This window comes from Anopheles marshallii, chromosome 3 (genome assembly GCF_943734725.1).
Source record: "Anopheles marshallii chromosome 3, idAnoMarsDA_429_01, whole genome shotgun sequence".
Classification (NCBI taxonomy): Eukaryota; Metazoa; Arthropoda; class Insecta; order Diptera; family Culicidae; genus Anopheles; species Anopheles marshallii.
The window spans coordinates 37,767,974-37,781,282 of NC_071327.1; the positions used below are offsets into that span (position 1 = coordinate 37,767,974).

General features: G+C 41.6%; 1 protein-coding gene across 1 annotated transcript in view; it reads left to right on the plus strand.

Annotated features, from left to right (window-relative positions):
• The window catches only part of LOC128712561 (thrombospondin type-1 domain-containing protein 4), a 71,357-nt gene that overhangs the window by 54,645 nt on the left and 3,403 nt on the right, over positions 1-13,309 (plus strand). The window contains exon 7 of the mRNA XM_053807453.1: positions 9,145-9,343. Within this exon, the coding sequence (XP_053663428.1) occupies positions 9,145-9,343 (199 nt within the window). The remainder of the gene's footprint in view (positions 1-9,144; positions 9,344-13,309) is intronic.

The window sequence follows — 13,309 nt, forward strand, 5'->3', positions numbered from 1 at the left end:
ACTCTTAATTATCGCAAAGCGGGTAATATGGTTCGGCCGTAAACTGCGTTGCGAAGGTGTGGTGCATTCATTTGTAGCTCATAATCGGCCGGGACCGCAATGGGATTAACCTCGCAATGTGGCGATCGCATTTGGCCCGGAAGCAGCATGAGCCGAGCGACTATTAATTACTTGCCGAAATCAAACATTTATCAACAACCACCGGACGTTGGCGGGTACGCCCCGGTGGAATTTAAAGCATAATTTCCCGATACTTCACCCGCGCACACAGGTGCTTGATGCTCAGGAAAATAGTAGAGATTGTGATAGGATGAATTAAAAAATTAATTATCTCATTGTGGTCAACGAACGCTAAGCCCGTTGGCAAATAAACTGCCACGATAAATTACACAGTGCCCGTTTGTTTTGGATCACTTTTTGATTAATCATATTGTTTGTAATCCGTCCGATCAATGATTTATTGGATGGGTATCGGATGGCTATAGCGCAGTTGATAACCGGATGGGTTATGATCTGTCAACAATGCAGATGTCACAACTGATTGCGTACATTCCCAGGGAAGCGTAAAGCAGGCAGGGAACAGAGTGCTTTGGAACATTTGTTTTTCTATCATTATCTTGTTTAATTGAACGTGGATGGGTTTAATTGAGTGCAATAATCAAGTCTTGCACATCTTGATTAAGTTTTGGTAATTTTGTTTTTTTTTTTTGTTTTACTTTTCAAATAAAACCCATTTGAAAGCACATATCGTCAATCCACAATCCAATTGAACAATGGATTGCTATTGTTACCTATTTTTATATTACATTTTTACAATTTAGCAAATCATCTGATCGTTGCGTCAGATACTTTTCGTTTTACGCCTTTTTTACTGGATCGTTCTTGCTTGAAAATGTTTCTATAACTTTTAGAACTTAGCTAGAAGAACTGTAACTTAGCTTTATTAAATTTTTTAAAATTTAAAATACCCTTAAATACTCAATATGTTTGCCAGATTTCGATTTAACATATCGATGTATTAGTCCTTGTACATATTGTCGATGCACCACATAACATTGTCAGATGATTTGCGTAATATTGATCCATTGTCTTCTCTAGAAAGCTTCTCTTTATTTTCATTACATCGCTTTCCTTTTTAACTTAACATGTTCACAATTGCAACAATTTCAAAACTGCAATACTTACTTACTTATCCGACACTACAACCGCTTCGCGGTATTGGCCTGTTGCAGGAATCCTCTAAACTGCTCACGGTCGGGCACCTTCATCAGCCAATCCATTATCCCGGCCATTATCGCAATTTGGGCCTACCACGCCTCCTCTGTCCATGTGGACGAGCTAAAAAAAGTTGACGGGTTGGATCGTCCGGTGTCATTCTCATGACGTGACCAGCCCACCGGAGCCTAACGAGTCTAATGCGCTGTACGCCTATAAGTTTGTGGTATAGCTCGTAAAGCTCTTCAGTGTAGTGGTTCCTACATTGTCCTTCTACACATAGGGGGCCAAAAATCCTTCGGTGCATCTTCCTCCCGAACGTGGCTAAGGTAGTTTCGTCAGTTTTACAAATTCCATGTCTCAGAGGCGTATGTGAGTACTGGAACTATATAGGTTGGATTTAGGCCCAGCTTCGTTCTTCGCGACAGGTGTTTTGGGTGGAAAAGTTTCCTCAGACTGTAGTATGACCGGTTGGCAGCCAGGTTCTTTTGAGAACCGTGACTCGTTCTCCTCGCAGAGGCATAGTTAAAAAAATAAAAAAACTCGCAGAGGCATAGTTTTTTTTAAATTATTATTTACTTATTTCATTACATTTATCACGGCTCTTAGCCGTATCATCAGCAATATATTGACTGAAGAGAGTACAAATTTCTCAAAACATTTCCTCCTTGTCTTTCGCCTTATCCCGGACACGTTCCGTTGCCTTGAAATTATTATTGGAGATATTAAGCAAGTCTTAAAAAAAAACACCAATCTTGTTCAGTAAATATTGCTAACAAAAATGAACAATTTTTGAATTTAAGAACGTCCAGATATTTGCCTTTGAGACACTGTATAAACATACTTCTTTGAGTTCGTTCAACATGCTTTGCGTTTTGTGTAGTCTGCCCGGTTGGTAATCGAAACGGTTCATGCGCATAAAATAATTTCAACCGAGTGCAATGAGAAAATCTTTGTCTCGTGCCAAATCTCTACCGTCATCATCGATTTCCAGGAAAACTGTTCAATTTCCCTTTCATCACATCAATCAATCCTTTTGTATGCTTTGATCATGTACATTGATAAGGGTCATTGTTATATGAAAGCGACTGTAACATTAGGCTATCGTTTATGATACTTTTGCACTCAGTCGACACAGTTTAAATTGCTTAAAGATAATGTATCACGGTACTCAATTTTTGCAAAAGGTACACTTAAGTTTACTAATTTCAGAAACACGCTTACTTTATGGAAAGTTAAGAAAAGCTACTGTTAAGTTTTTCATGCAATCGTTAGTTGTTAGAAATTTGCTCTTTATTGTTTATCCGCGCATCTGTTCATGCTTTGATCTTTCTCCTTTTGATATTTCACGTCCGGAGGCGCTCTGAGACTTGCTGTGCTTTTATTTTTTTTTTTCCTGCCGACTTTCTGACACAGCGAGCACATAAAATAAGAAACGAGAAAGAAAAAAAAACTATTCAGTAGCTTCTAATAAAAACGCAAGTTGGACACATTATAAAAGCATTTCCGGCCCGACCTAGGCAATGTTAGAACTTATCGAATAAACTTTGAGTTTATTTTTACTGCTAGAACACGTGGCCAGATGTAGATACAGTAAAGCTCCGGAAGCTGCACCGCCGTAAAAGAAAACTCTATAAAATTTACCATTTTCATGCAGCGTTTGGAATTCGTTTCCCCAACGCTCAATTGAATAACCGATAGTGATGAGAAGTTGATAAGCATCATATTCTGTCACTGTTGTCAACTGTGCGCGTATACACATACATACTATTATGACCTTCTGTATGCTTTTCCTTGGAGGAACATAAGGAAGGAAACGTAAAGCTGCTAGGTTGGGTACCCATCGCATATGATGTGCCCGGTACTAGCTACTTTATAACCCACCATGTGAGTATAAAGGTTGATTGGGTTTGGAGTTTGTGACCGTCCGTGAGAGTATCGAGAGGCGCACCTTGCTGAGATGCATACTTGAGTTGGTTTTTTTTCCATCCAGTTCCATTTACGATACGGCAACCGCCCTGATTCAATCTCGGGTGGACGAGTACAGTATTGTGTAGGATAAAAACTTTCACCGTACCGTAGAAAGAAAGTCGATCCACTTCAGCCGATATAGCATAATAGGGTTCAACCGATGAAACTGTACACGAGGAAGCGAGTAGTTACCTTTGAAAGGCAATAGCAATAGAGCTAAAGGCGTAAGGAATTTCTCTGGTCATATACGTCCGGATTCCGCCTTTGCGACACATTGGAAGGCTGCAAAGGGTGTAAGGATTTCTATATAATCCATAGTGAAGAAATAATAGTAATAACACAGTATTTACAGGTCAATCGGGAACTTTTGATACTATTTAGTAATGTTTTAATTATATTAGAAACATTTACATTAAATCATAACTTAGGAAAATATGCGCGCTCATCTTCCGTTATTTAAAAAAAATGTGAGAATGTAAATTCGAGTGATATTATCCTTGTTTCCATTGAATTGCTAGTTATCCTAGTGATTAGAATATGCCGCAGTGTAATATTCATTCCTGGACAGCGAGTTTCACTTATTCAATACAATTTAATTCAATGTGTTAAAAGAATACAAATGGAATTTAATAAATATTATTTAAATCTGCATTCCGAAGCTCAAACACAATCGTTGCAAAGTAGGATTTAAATACGCATTTTATGAACAAAACCTCATTTGTGTTAACGACGGCAGATGTATGTTGCTGCAAGGTTTTTTTTCTCAGCCAACGAACTAAATAGCTTCAAGTACCATTACCTGCATAAAAAAGCTGCAGGGTGAATCTATTTACGTGCATCCAAACGAGCTTTAGACGGGCAGGCAGCAGAACCACTAAACCAAGAGCGAATTTGTTTGGTTCTTTTAAGAAAGTGCTAAGGAAAGATTTTTCCGGCTGCAAAGAATGGAAAGCAAAATGCACCAGAAAAATGCAACTAGCGTAAAACCATCACCTCCATACTGCTTCCCAACGGTTTCGGATGAAATGTAGGCTTTACATCTTGTTTAACTTTTCCTATCTTTGAAGCTTATTTCAACTTGCTCTTGCAGTTGCGGTCACACCGGCAACAAACTGTACTGAGTAAGAATCTTGCATCAGAAAAACCAATTCCGCCGGTGCATCCATTGAGTGGTCGAGATCACCGGTCCGAGGGCAATTCCCTGTGAACGCTACGTCGCTTTTGATATTCTAATAAACTTTCCGTCCGAGATCAGAGTTGAACTTTGTGGTCGAACTTACGCGCTGCCAGGTACTAGGATATGCGGGGGTCGGATACGGTCATTCTTGTCATACGAACCTCAAGAAGCTAGGCTTATTACCTTCGTTGGCTTCCTCGGTTCAGACGCTCCAGACGAACACGTCCATTGGAGAATAGCCAGACTGATTTGATGCTCGAAATTAAGTTTCGCCTCAACGACGAAGATGATGATGCTGATGATGACGAGGATGGCAACGGTTCTTAAACGAGCAGCGGTGCTCAGTTGGACAAAGTTTTCGGCAAAACGTCAGCAATCATCACCAACCCGACCAGCTCTACCCTTCAGCGCGGTCAATGAAGTGGAAAGCGTTTGCTGAGATTCACTTCCAAAAACTACGGTTGGTTGTATTTTGCCCTTTGCTACTGCCAAGAAACCTTCTCCGGTGGGGTTTCCTGTGTCGCTGCGCAGCAGGGTAGGAAATCCGCGAGTTAAACGACCTGTAAGATGTTGCGCTGGTTGGAATTGAATTATAACACTTTATGTATTATGAAAGCGTAATGAAGATCGACACGGGACGAAAGCATACCGTACCTTCGATTTGCGCGTCCAACTCTGGAAGTCCCACGAAGCTTATGGGTTTGACGGTTCGCTTCGGATAACAACAGTCTGGTGGGAACTAACTCAGCGCTTAGTGTGTCGTTAGCTGCCTTAAGTTTCGCAACAAGAGTGTGAAGAAAGAAGCAATTCGTTAATGAAATCGTTCAATATCCTTTTCACGGTGCGCCATGGTGCACCTTAAGATAAATCCGATTATTTTTAGAGAGATTAATAGAAACCGGCGGGTCATCCTGGGTCGATAAAGTAGATATATTGTTGGGTGTTAAATACAGCAAATCTGATGCTCCGATCTTTAAAAAATAGCGTTTAAAAGAAGCTGGTTGTTAGTAGATCCTCTGAGTGGTTTATTTGAGGATGGAAAACACTTAATTTAATTTTTCAAGTATTACAACATAGTAACAGTAATATTTTGCTTCTACCAAACCACTAGTTGTAAAGTACACTGTATCATAATGATGACGAAACTGTTACAACGTTGAAACGTTTCTTGAATCTCATCTTCAGTACAATGGTTTTGGTTTCAAGCGCAAAAAGTATTGGGATCTTCCCAGCAAAGTAACTGACTGTGATCCTATAACTTTGCCAATGAAAACTTATTTCCGTTGCCTTTGGCACTGGCTAACCGCACGTGCACTTACACACATACACCAACCCATCGTGTTCAAAGCGGATAACAATACTGACGACAGGTTGTTGTCACTAACGATGCGACGCACGGCGATGCGGTTAAAGGTAAAGCTCTTAGGCATGATGGAGAATTTGGATGAAATTAAAACTTTATTAAATTGGGCAAATGTTTTTTTGTGGTTTTTCCGACAAGTTTTTGCTTGTAATTGGTTTGAACAACGACGTACATTACACAACCATTTCACTTTAAAGGCATTAATCCGCTAAGCAAACGCTAACAGTGACAGTTCATAAAGCACGTGATCCAGTCCGTTCGTTCGCCGTGATTCAATCCGTCCAAGTGTCGGTTGTGACCTAACGACCTCCCCCACAGTGATTAATTAACCTTTCTTTCAAATTAAAACAATCGGCGCACTGTGCTAAGTGAAGTTGTACAAAAACCCGGTCACTGATCGCCGGAGGACTAACCGACCGTTCTGCCAGGGCTCCGATACCGAAGCGAAGGTGCCCACTGCAGGATAACAGACGGCGTGAGAAAAGTTTCGTGAATACTTTATTAACCTTCCCCACAATCCATTTCCGTGTTTGCCTCGGTTGGCGTGACTCTTCTTCGCCGACGGGAATATACTGGTTTCAAAACGCAAAATCCCTCAACAAATCCCGCATCTTCTACAGAAACCACCGATCCACATTCAACCATACCGGCAACATTTCTTTCAACGTTCAGTGAAAAACGAGTGGAACTGTTTTAAATGTTTTTTAAAAATTCATTACTACGGATCGTTGCCGTTGCACTGCTGGTGGTAAGTACTGCTGACCGATGCGGATGTTGGTATCAAATTCGGAAGGGAACGGGAACGCGATGTGTTGGGGTGTAAACGGAACTGAATACGAGAAGATTTCTGGTTTCGGCTTCGGACAACAAAGCCTTAAAGGATCCCCCTTTCTGTAGAGTGTTCCAGTCGAGTCAGGCGATACTGTACGGACTACTCGGGATGCCACGCTGGTTGATATATCAGGCTCATGAGTATTATTTCTCTTTATTCAGTTCACTCAACCGGCGGTGAAAAATACCCCAAAGCGTACCGGCGATGCTTTCGTAGCATCTTCATAAACGGAAACGGAAGTAAACAGGAAGGGCGATGATGCTGCGGAACGCCAAACTTTAAGCTGTGGTAAACCAGCACATTGCTAGCGGTGCGCAGTCACACAGGCAATCAGGTTCTTAGTTGTGCCGTGTCACGTGGACATGGTACATAGTTGTGTGTTTTTCATCGTAAAGCGTTTCGTTCTTAATTATTCCGCCTAGATTACCGCAGTCGGTTTTGTTCCGTGAAAGTGTGAAAACGGAATAATTAAGTGATTTTCTTGCATGGCTTCGGTATGACAGATACAATTCCGAAGAGGGTGGTCTGCTCGGGGGCGAGCATAAAGCAAATTTTCAATAAGTTCCTTTCGCGGAAATGTATCATGGAAAATGGCCCACCCAACGTGGAGTAGCAATCTGTAGGCACAATGAAATAATGTTGGAAGATACTTAAAGTTATATTACATTGTTAATGCTTTGATATAGTACAGATACAATAATTATTCGCCAGAAGACCACAACGTTATTTATTTTAATCTCATCCTTCTCCCCAGTAGTGGAATATCAAGTCGATGAAAGTTCTTCTCGGTTTAGATAGTAGTGATGCTACGTTGAGGAATCTAACTTATATTGATGACAAAAATCTTCATTTCATAGATTTTTGTTCCCAAAACGTAGAAAAAAGCTGTACATTGAACACACAAAACGAATTCAAATATGTTTTAGTTCTTTATTTAATATTGTACATAACCATTGATTTTTTGTTGCGTAAATCCCGTATTTTATACTGATAATTTCAAAGTATGTGAAATCTGTATTGAATATACCCTGATTTACTCTAACCGGTTTTGTCGGGAATTTACATAAGTTTTTTTTCTCCAATACTAAAAAACACCGCGTTAGGTTGCTGGTTTGGATAAGGATTAATACACGAGCTTCGGTATATTACACCAAGCATCTGAGAAAGATGACACTCCCAGATACTGTTCCCTAATACTACTTTCAAAATAAATAAAACTAGAAATTGTTGAAAAACTAATATCTTAAACAAGTGTTAAAGTAGTGTAGCATATTGCTCGATAGCGTTCAGGGCCTTCAACTATCGTTAACAAAATAAATTGTTCAAGACAGCTTAGTTGAAGATTACTTTCGAAGCAATGTTTGAATTTCCATTTTTTGTTATACAACCGTAAAGTTATAAAGGAATAATTGTCAAAATTTCAATTGAGCTGTCCAATAAAATAACACGTTATTACATTTTGTAGACTAAAATACACAAGGAAATTCAATAAATAGCAATTCAATACGTCCAAAATCATGTAGGTACACTTCCATCAACCTAAAGCGCACACATTTTGACGAACTCTGTGACGAAATGATCCATTAAATGTGAAACAGAGCGAATGTTAATCAGGTGCTACGAAGGATACACGCTCTTAAAAGGAACGAAACAGACAATCAGCCAGAGCCGTTCTTCACCGCCCTGCAGGTCATACTTAAAGCGAACGAGTTGGAACGGTTAATAACCACCACGGACTGATACATTCGATTGAGAAAACGCCCGCATACTTGACACTCTCGAGGTGACAACAAACCGGTCCGGCCCGAAGGTTGCCAGCCACTGTAATAGCATCGTTGGAGAAAATTAAAAGCAAACACAGTTTTCTTAAGACTTAAAAGGATGAAAGAAATGGTTTTTTAGCTCTCACGCTTCGCTCGTTCTGTTCCCGTACCGTTTTCTTGCATTGGCGTGGCCGTGGTGGATATCGGTGGTTGCTAGTTAAATTTGTTCCAGGCAGAGAAGAAAATAAACGAAGCAACACTCAATACTCGTTACACAACGCTATCAGAGGTTGAAAGACTAAAATCCTTCACTAATGCTGGTTCTTGTTGGTAGGAAGTAAAGCTGAATGAAGCTGGTGCTTCTAGAGCAGTATGCTTTCAAGCTGTGTCATTTGGTTTTATCCTTGGCACACCGTGATGAGGTGAAGATAAGCTGTGTGATATGCAGAGGTATTTCACTCATCGCCAAAAAAATCAACAATATTTTCCACACTATCGCGAAAATGTTCCATTCTCAAGTTTCGTTGAACCACAACAAATGACGCCAGATATTCCCTCAATTTCAACCCGATTCCGAATTCTATCGCTTTGTAATGCTATCCCTATGCCCAGCTATACACCGAATAAATTGATTTTTGTACTTTTTAAAAGCACCATTTCCAATTTGCCACCTGCTGCGCGAAGGTGTCGCATGCTTTTTATGTACATTTTCGTACAAATCGTGCCCCAATTTACAGGATCTTAACCGGACTGGGAGAATTGCGCTGCCGCCTATTGCTATTCGCACTGCAAATGACATGTGTTTGATTTATTTCTTCCGCAGGCCGTTCACAACAGTGGCGTTATTTCGGGCACGTTCATGAACAATGGCGCCGTCCGGTGCGGAACGACCGTTTGCCGTCCCATTTCCGGTATCTACACGAAGACCAACCCGAACAATGGGTACGTTCACGTGGCCACCATACCAGCCGGTGCGTCCAACATCACGATAACGGAGCTGCAGAACAGCCAGAACTATCTCGGTAAGTGAACCCGTGCTACTAGCAACAGCCGATCCTACGGAAATCAGTTGTAGTGGAAAAAAACACACACACACATGCGGGAACGGATGCAAAGGCGATGCAAATGCAGAAAATGCTGCGGTCGCCCGGGTCGTCAGAAGACATCCGCTACTAATGAAGTAAAGGAGAGAACGACGACCGAAATGGCTGCTATGCTAATGCACTTTAATCGGCCTTGAAATGGCCTACCCTGGCTGCATACCGTCACCCCCCGCAACATTTTCCATGCGGATGACCTCCGGAAAATCATACAAAACATTTCTGTTTCTTTCCACATGGCGCCCAGTATATGCATGCTTACTTAAGAGGGTATTAAATATGTGTTTATTTTTAGTTTATTACATTCGTTGGTCAGCAAATACGTAGCCGGTAGCTTAGGGTGGGACTGTAGGACACCCAACCGAGAGCTAGAGCGTTTTTCCCAAATGAAAACGATGAAAGCAGCCAACTCTCCCACTATTAATGGACACCGTCACTTCGCGTCACTTCGCTACTACGTTGCTAATGGCGAAGGAACGTAAATGTAACACGTTATTCTACACTGTTACGATACAGGCGATTGTGTGGGTATTTTATTTTCCGTTTGTTGATTTTCATTTCCATTTCGAATGAAAGTGAATAGAACTTTCTTACCTATCACACCCAACCGTATGCCGTAACCGTCCAGAGTACACCCCGTCGTGGTTGATTTAGTCAGAAGAAATGACCCATCATGGGGTAGATTTATGAGCCGTTAGACACTTGCTGACAATATGGACGAACGCACGCACATAGCCTCACGCCCAAATGGTCCAAAAGGTCCGGGACATTTGGAGCATTAAGCATAGAGTGAAAAGTGAAATGCCGGGGGTGTGATGTACACCCGTGACAGGGTGGTGTTGCCATTTGCAGGTGTGCCGATTTGCTGCCATTTCCATATGCACCGGGTAACCGGGTTGTTGCTACCATTCGCACCCGGGTGCTGTCATCGTTTGTAACTAATGCGACACTTCTTTTCACACGCTCTTGCAGCATTATGTTGCCTTCCGTTGCCGGTGTCCGTTTGCGTCCGTGCCACTGGCTGGGCAAAAGTACAGAGCTACCGTTTGGCATGCCAGAGCTCATCGTTTTCCGTTCTTTGGGATCGGAGTGAAGTGGGTACGGTACTATTTCAGCAGCATCCGATGCATCTGTACCGTTTGCCAGTGTTGGCTTCGGTGGGCGAAAGCTTGTGAATAAATAAAATGGAACTCGAAAGAATCTTGTTTTTACTCGGTAAAGAACCTCGGCTGTTCGGTCTGCTCTTCGAGGGCACATAATGTCCCCTCGTTCGTTGATACACTTATGATGGATGAACTGCTTCTATGAATGCTAACCACATACCCAGCTAAGGGTAGGGATAGGATCGATGATGCCATTCCACATTTTACCTTTGCACGCACTTCATTGAAGTTAAGCAAATTAGTTTTACGACAAACAAACGTAACACATCATCAGCAGTTTCTTGATGGAAATTATATTTTTCTCGAAGGTTGACTCAATCACGATATAAGTTTAGACTAAACATCATCAAGTGCAAACAAATTAAATGCAAGATCATTTGATGCGATGTTTCTTGATTAAATAGATGATGGGTCAACCCTGACCCTGATGTGCATAGTGCGCAAAGATATTAAACATCCCGTAACTGTATGCTAATAATTGTTAAGTGATGCAGATAAGATAAGCAGAGACAACTGTGCCATTTCCCGTAGAGTAACTTAAAGTCCGCAGGTACAAACATTTCATTATAAATCACTAAGAACTGCACAGTGCCGAACAATGGCAACTTGAAGCAAATGTTTCGGATAACCTTCAGCCCACAAATTATCATAAATGTCGCATAAAGTCAAAAATAACCGGCTAGCAATCATAATGGTACAATGAAACTCTTTGCGCTCTCGGTCGGTTTGCAACAGTTCCAGTGAGATAAACGTAGATTGATGGAAGTGCCAATATTGGGGAGGCATTCAGCCATTACTGCATGTGTGTCGATGCAACTTCTTTCTCTGCGGTTAAATCCACGCAAAGTGTATTGAGAATCTATGCCCTATCTGCAATCCCATCACAGCCCGGTACTATGTTTTCAAATGCATCCAGTATATCAACAAACGCCAACACAACGGGATCAGTATACAATGGCCGCATTGCACCAAGCATACAGCGTTACCATTCGATGGCGCTAGAACCGATGCCGTCTCCATACTAAACCCCCAAGGCAAGGACAGAAAAAAAAACATATTGCCTGCACCATAACCAAATTAAGATGGAAATCTGTCCGATGCATACCTTAATTTACTTTCCATTTCCATCCGAAAGCGGTATCGACACGGACGAACCGAAACATTAACCATTAATTCATGCAATGTGCTGTACGTTTCCTACACACACAGGCAGTGCCCTTTGCTGGTGCTATGGCGTTGCCGGAAAGCTTTTTTCCAGTTCTTTACACGCACTCTTCGCAAATGGGCACGACAGCACCGTTTATAGGCGCGTGGTTTTGATCCGTATATTGCACGGAATTCCAAACATGTTTGTCGTGTGTGATGAGGGGGTTCAAAAACAGAGTTAAAAATTGTTCCAGCATATAAAAGCATCCTTATTCAAATTCTTCCTCGCTGGTTCTTCGTAAAGAAATGTTACATTGTTGAAGATGGTAATGTACGGAAGGTGTGGAAAACATATGTTTGTTTCATTTTACTTATTTGCCATCTACTAACGAGAACTTTGAAGCATTCGAGCAATGTTTAGAGAGTGAGATAGTTTGAAACCAAAAATACAAAAATTTCAGAGGTTGGAAGAACAGAGTTTGAAGCTCTATCTCCTTAAGTCAAACTAGTGGTTTTTTTCACACAGTAGTGATAGAGTACACAGTAGTTACAGTAGTGTATCAAACATAATAATACGACAAAGAACCTATACAACGAAGAATAATTTTGCTAACGCATGTGATGCATTCGGCGAGGTTTGGTGCTAAGATATCCGGATTCGAATAACCGGCTTTGTAATTAAAGGTCTTTAGGTACCACTACTTGGTTGTAGGGTGTAGATGTAGCCAAGCGATAGAAATCCACAACGTGATAAAAATACGCTTTCGAGAAGATTTACGAAGGACCAACGGTCGCGAAGTTTTTTGATAGGGCTTTGGACCAACACGCATCGACCGTAGAGCGCGCTAGGAATTCGTGGGAATGCGGTTTGAGGAAAAAGAATAGTGTGGTTTGGAAGACGGATTCTACGTAAAGATGGTCTTCCGGTTACAAAATTGTTTTACCCACTGCACTACAGGGAAACAAACGACAAACTGCACGAGGCATCCTGGAAACCAAATATGTTCTCATCTGTATCTCATTTGCACTTTTGGTTTTCATTTGTGGTGGAAAAATGAATCGTATGCAAAAAAATGGGATTTGGGAAACGGGTATTGTCTATAAAAGATTACGCCTAAGTCCACCAAAGTAAATTTGGTCGCTTCTGCAGACGACTCTGAGCGTGTCCTGGTCGTCCTGGTGCTCCACGAATGGCTTAGAGCTTTGCGCTGACAAGTGTGTTGTCATAACATTCGCAAGAAAACGCAGCCCACTGTTATTCGAGTACGCCATTAACGGATCTGCCCTTGTGCGCCAAAGCTGTGTCAGGGACCTTGGAGTATTCCTGTATGCTAAGTTGAGCTTCCACGTTCAGCACATCGCTAATAAGGGCAACCAGCTAATTGGCCTGCTGAAGAAGTTAGCGCGCGACATTACTGATCCGGTCTGTACTAAGGCACTCCATTGTTCCTTAGTTCGTTCGGTGATGGATTACGTTTCTGTGGTGTGGTGGCCTACGGCTACGCGATTTCTGGCCCGTCTGAAGTCCATTCCGCGCAAGTTTACGCGGTTTGCTCTGCGCTCCTGGAGCGTTCAAGTT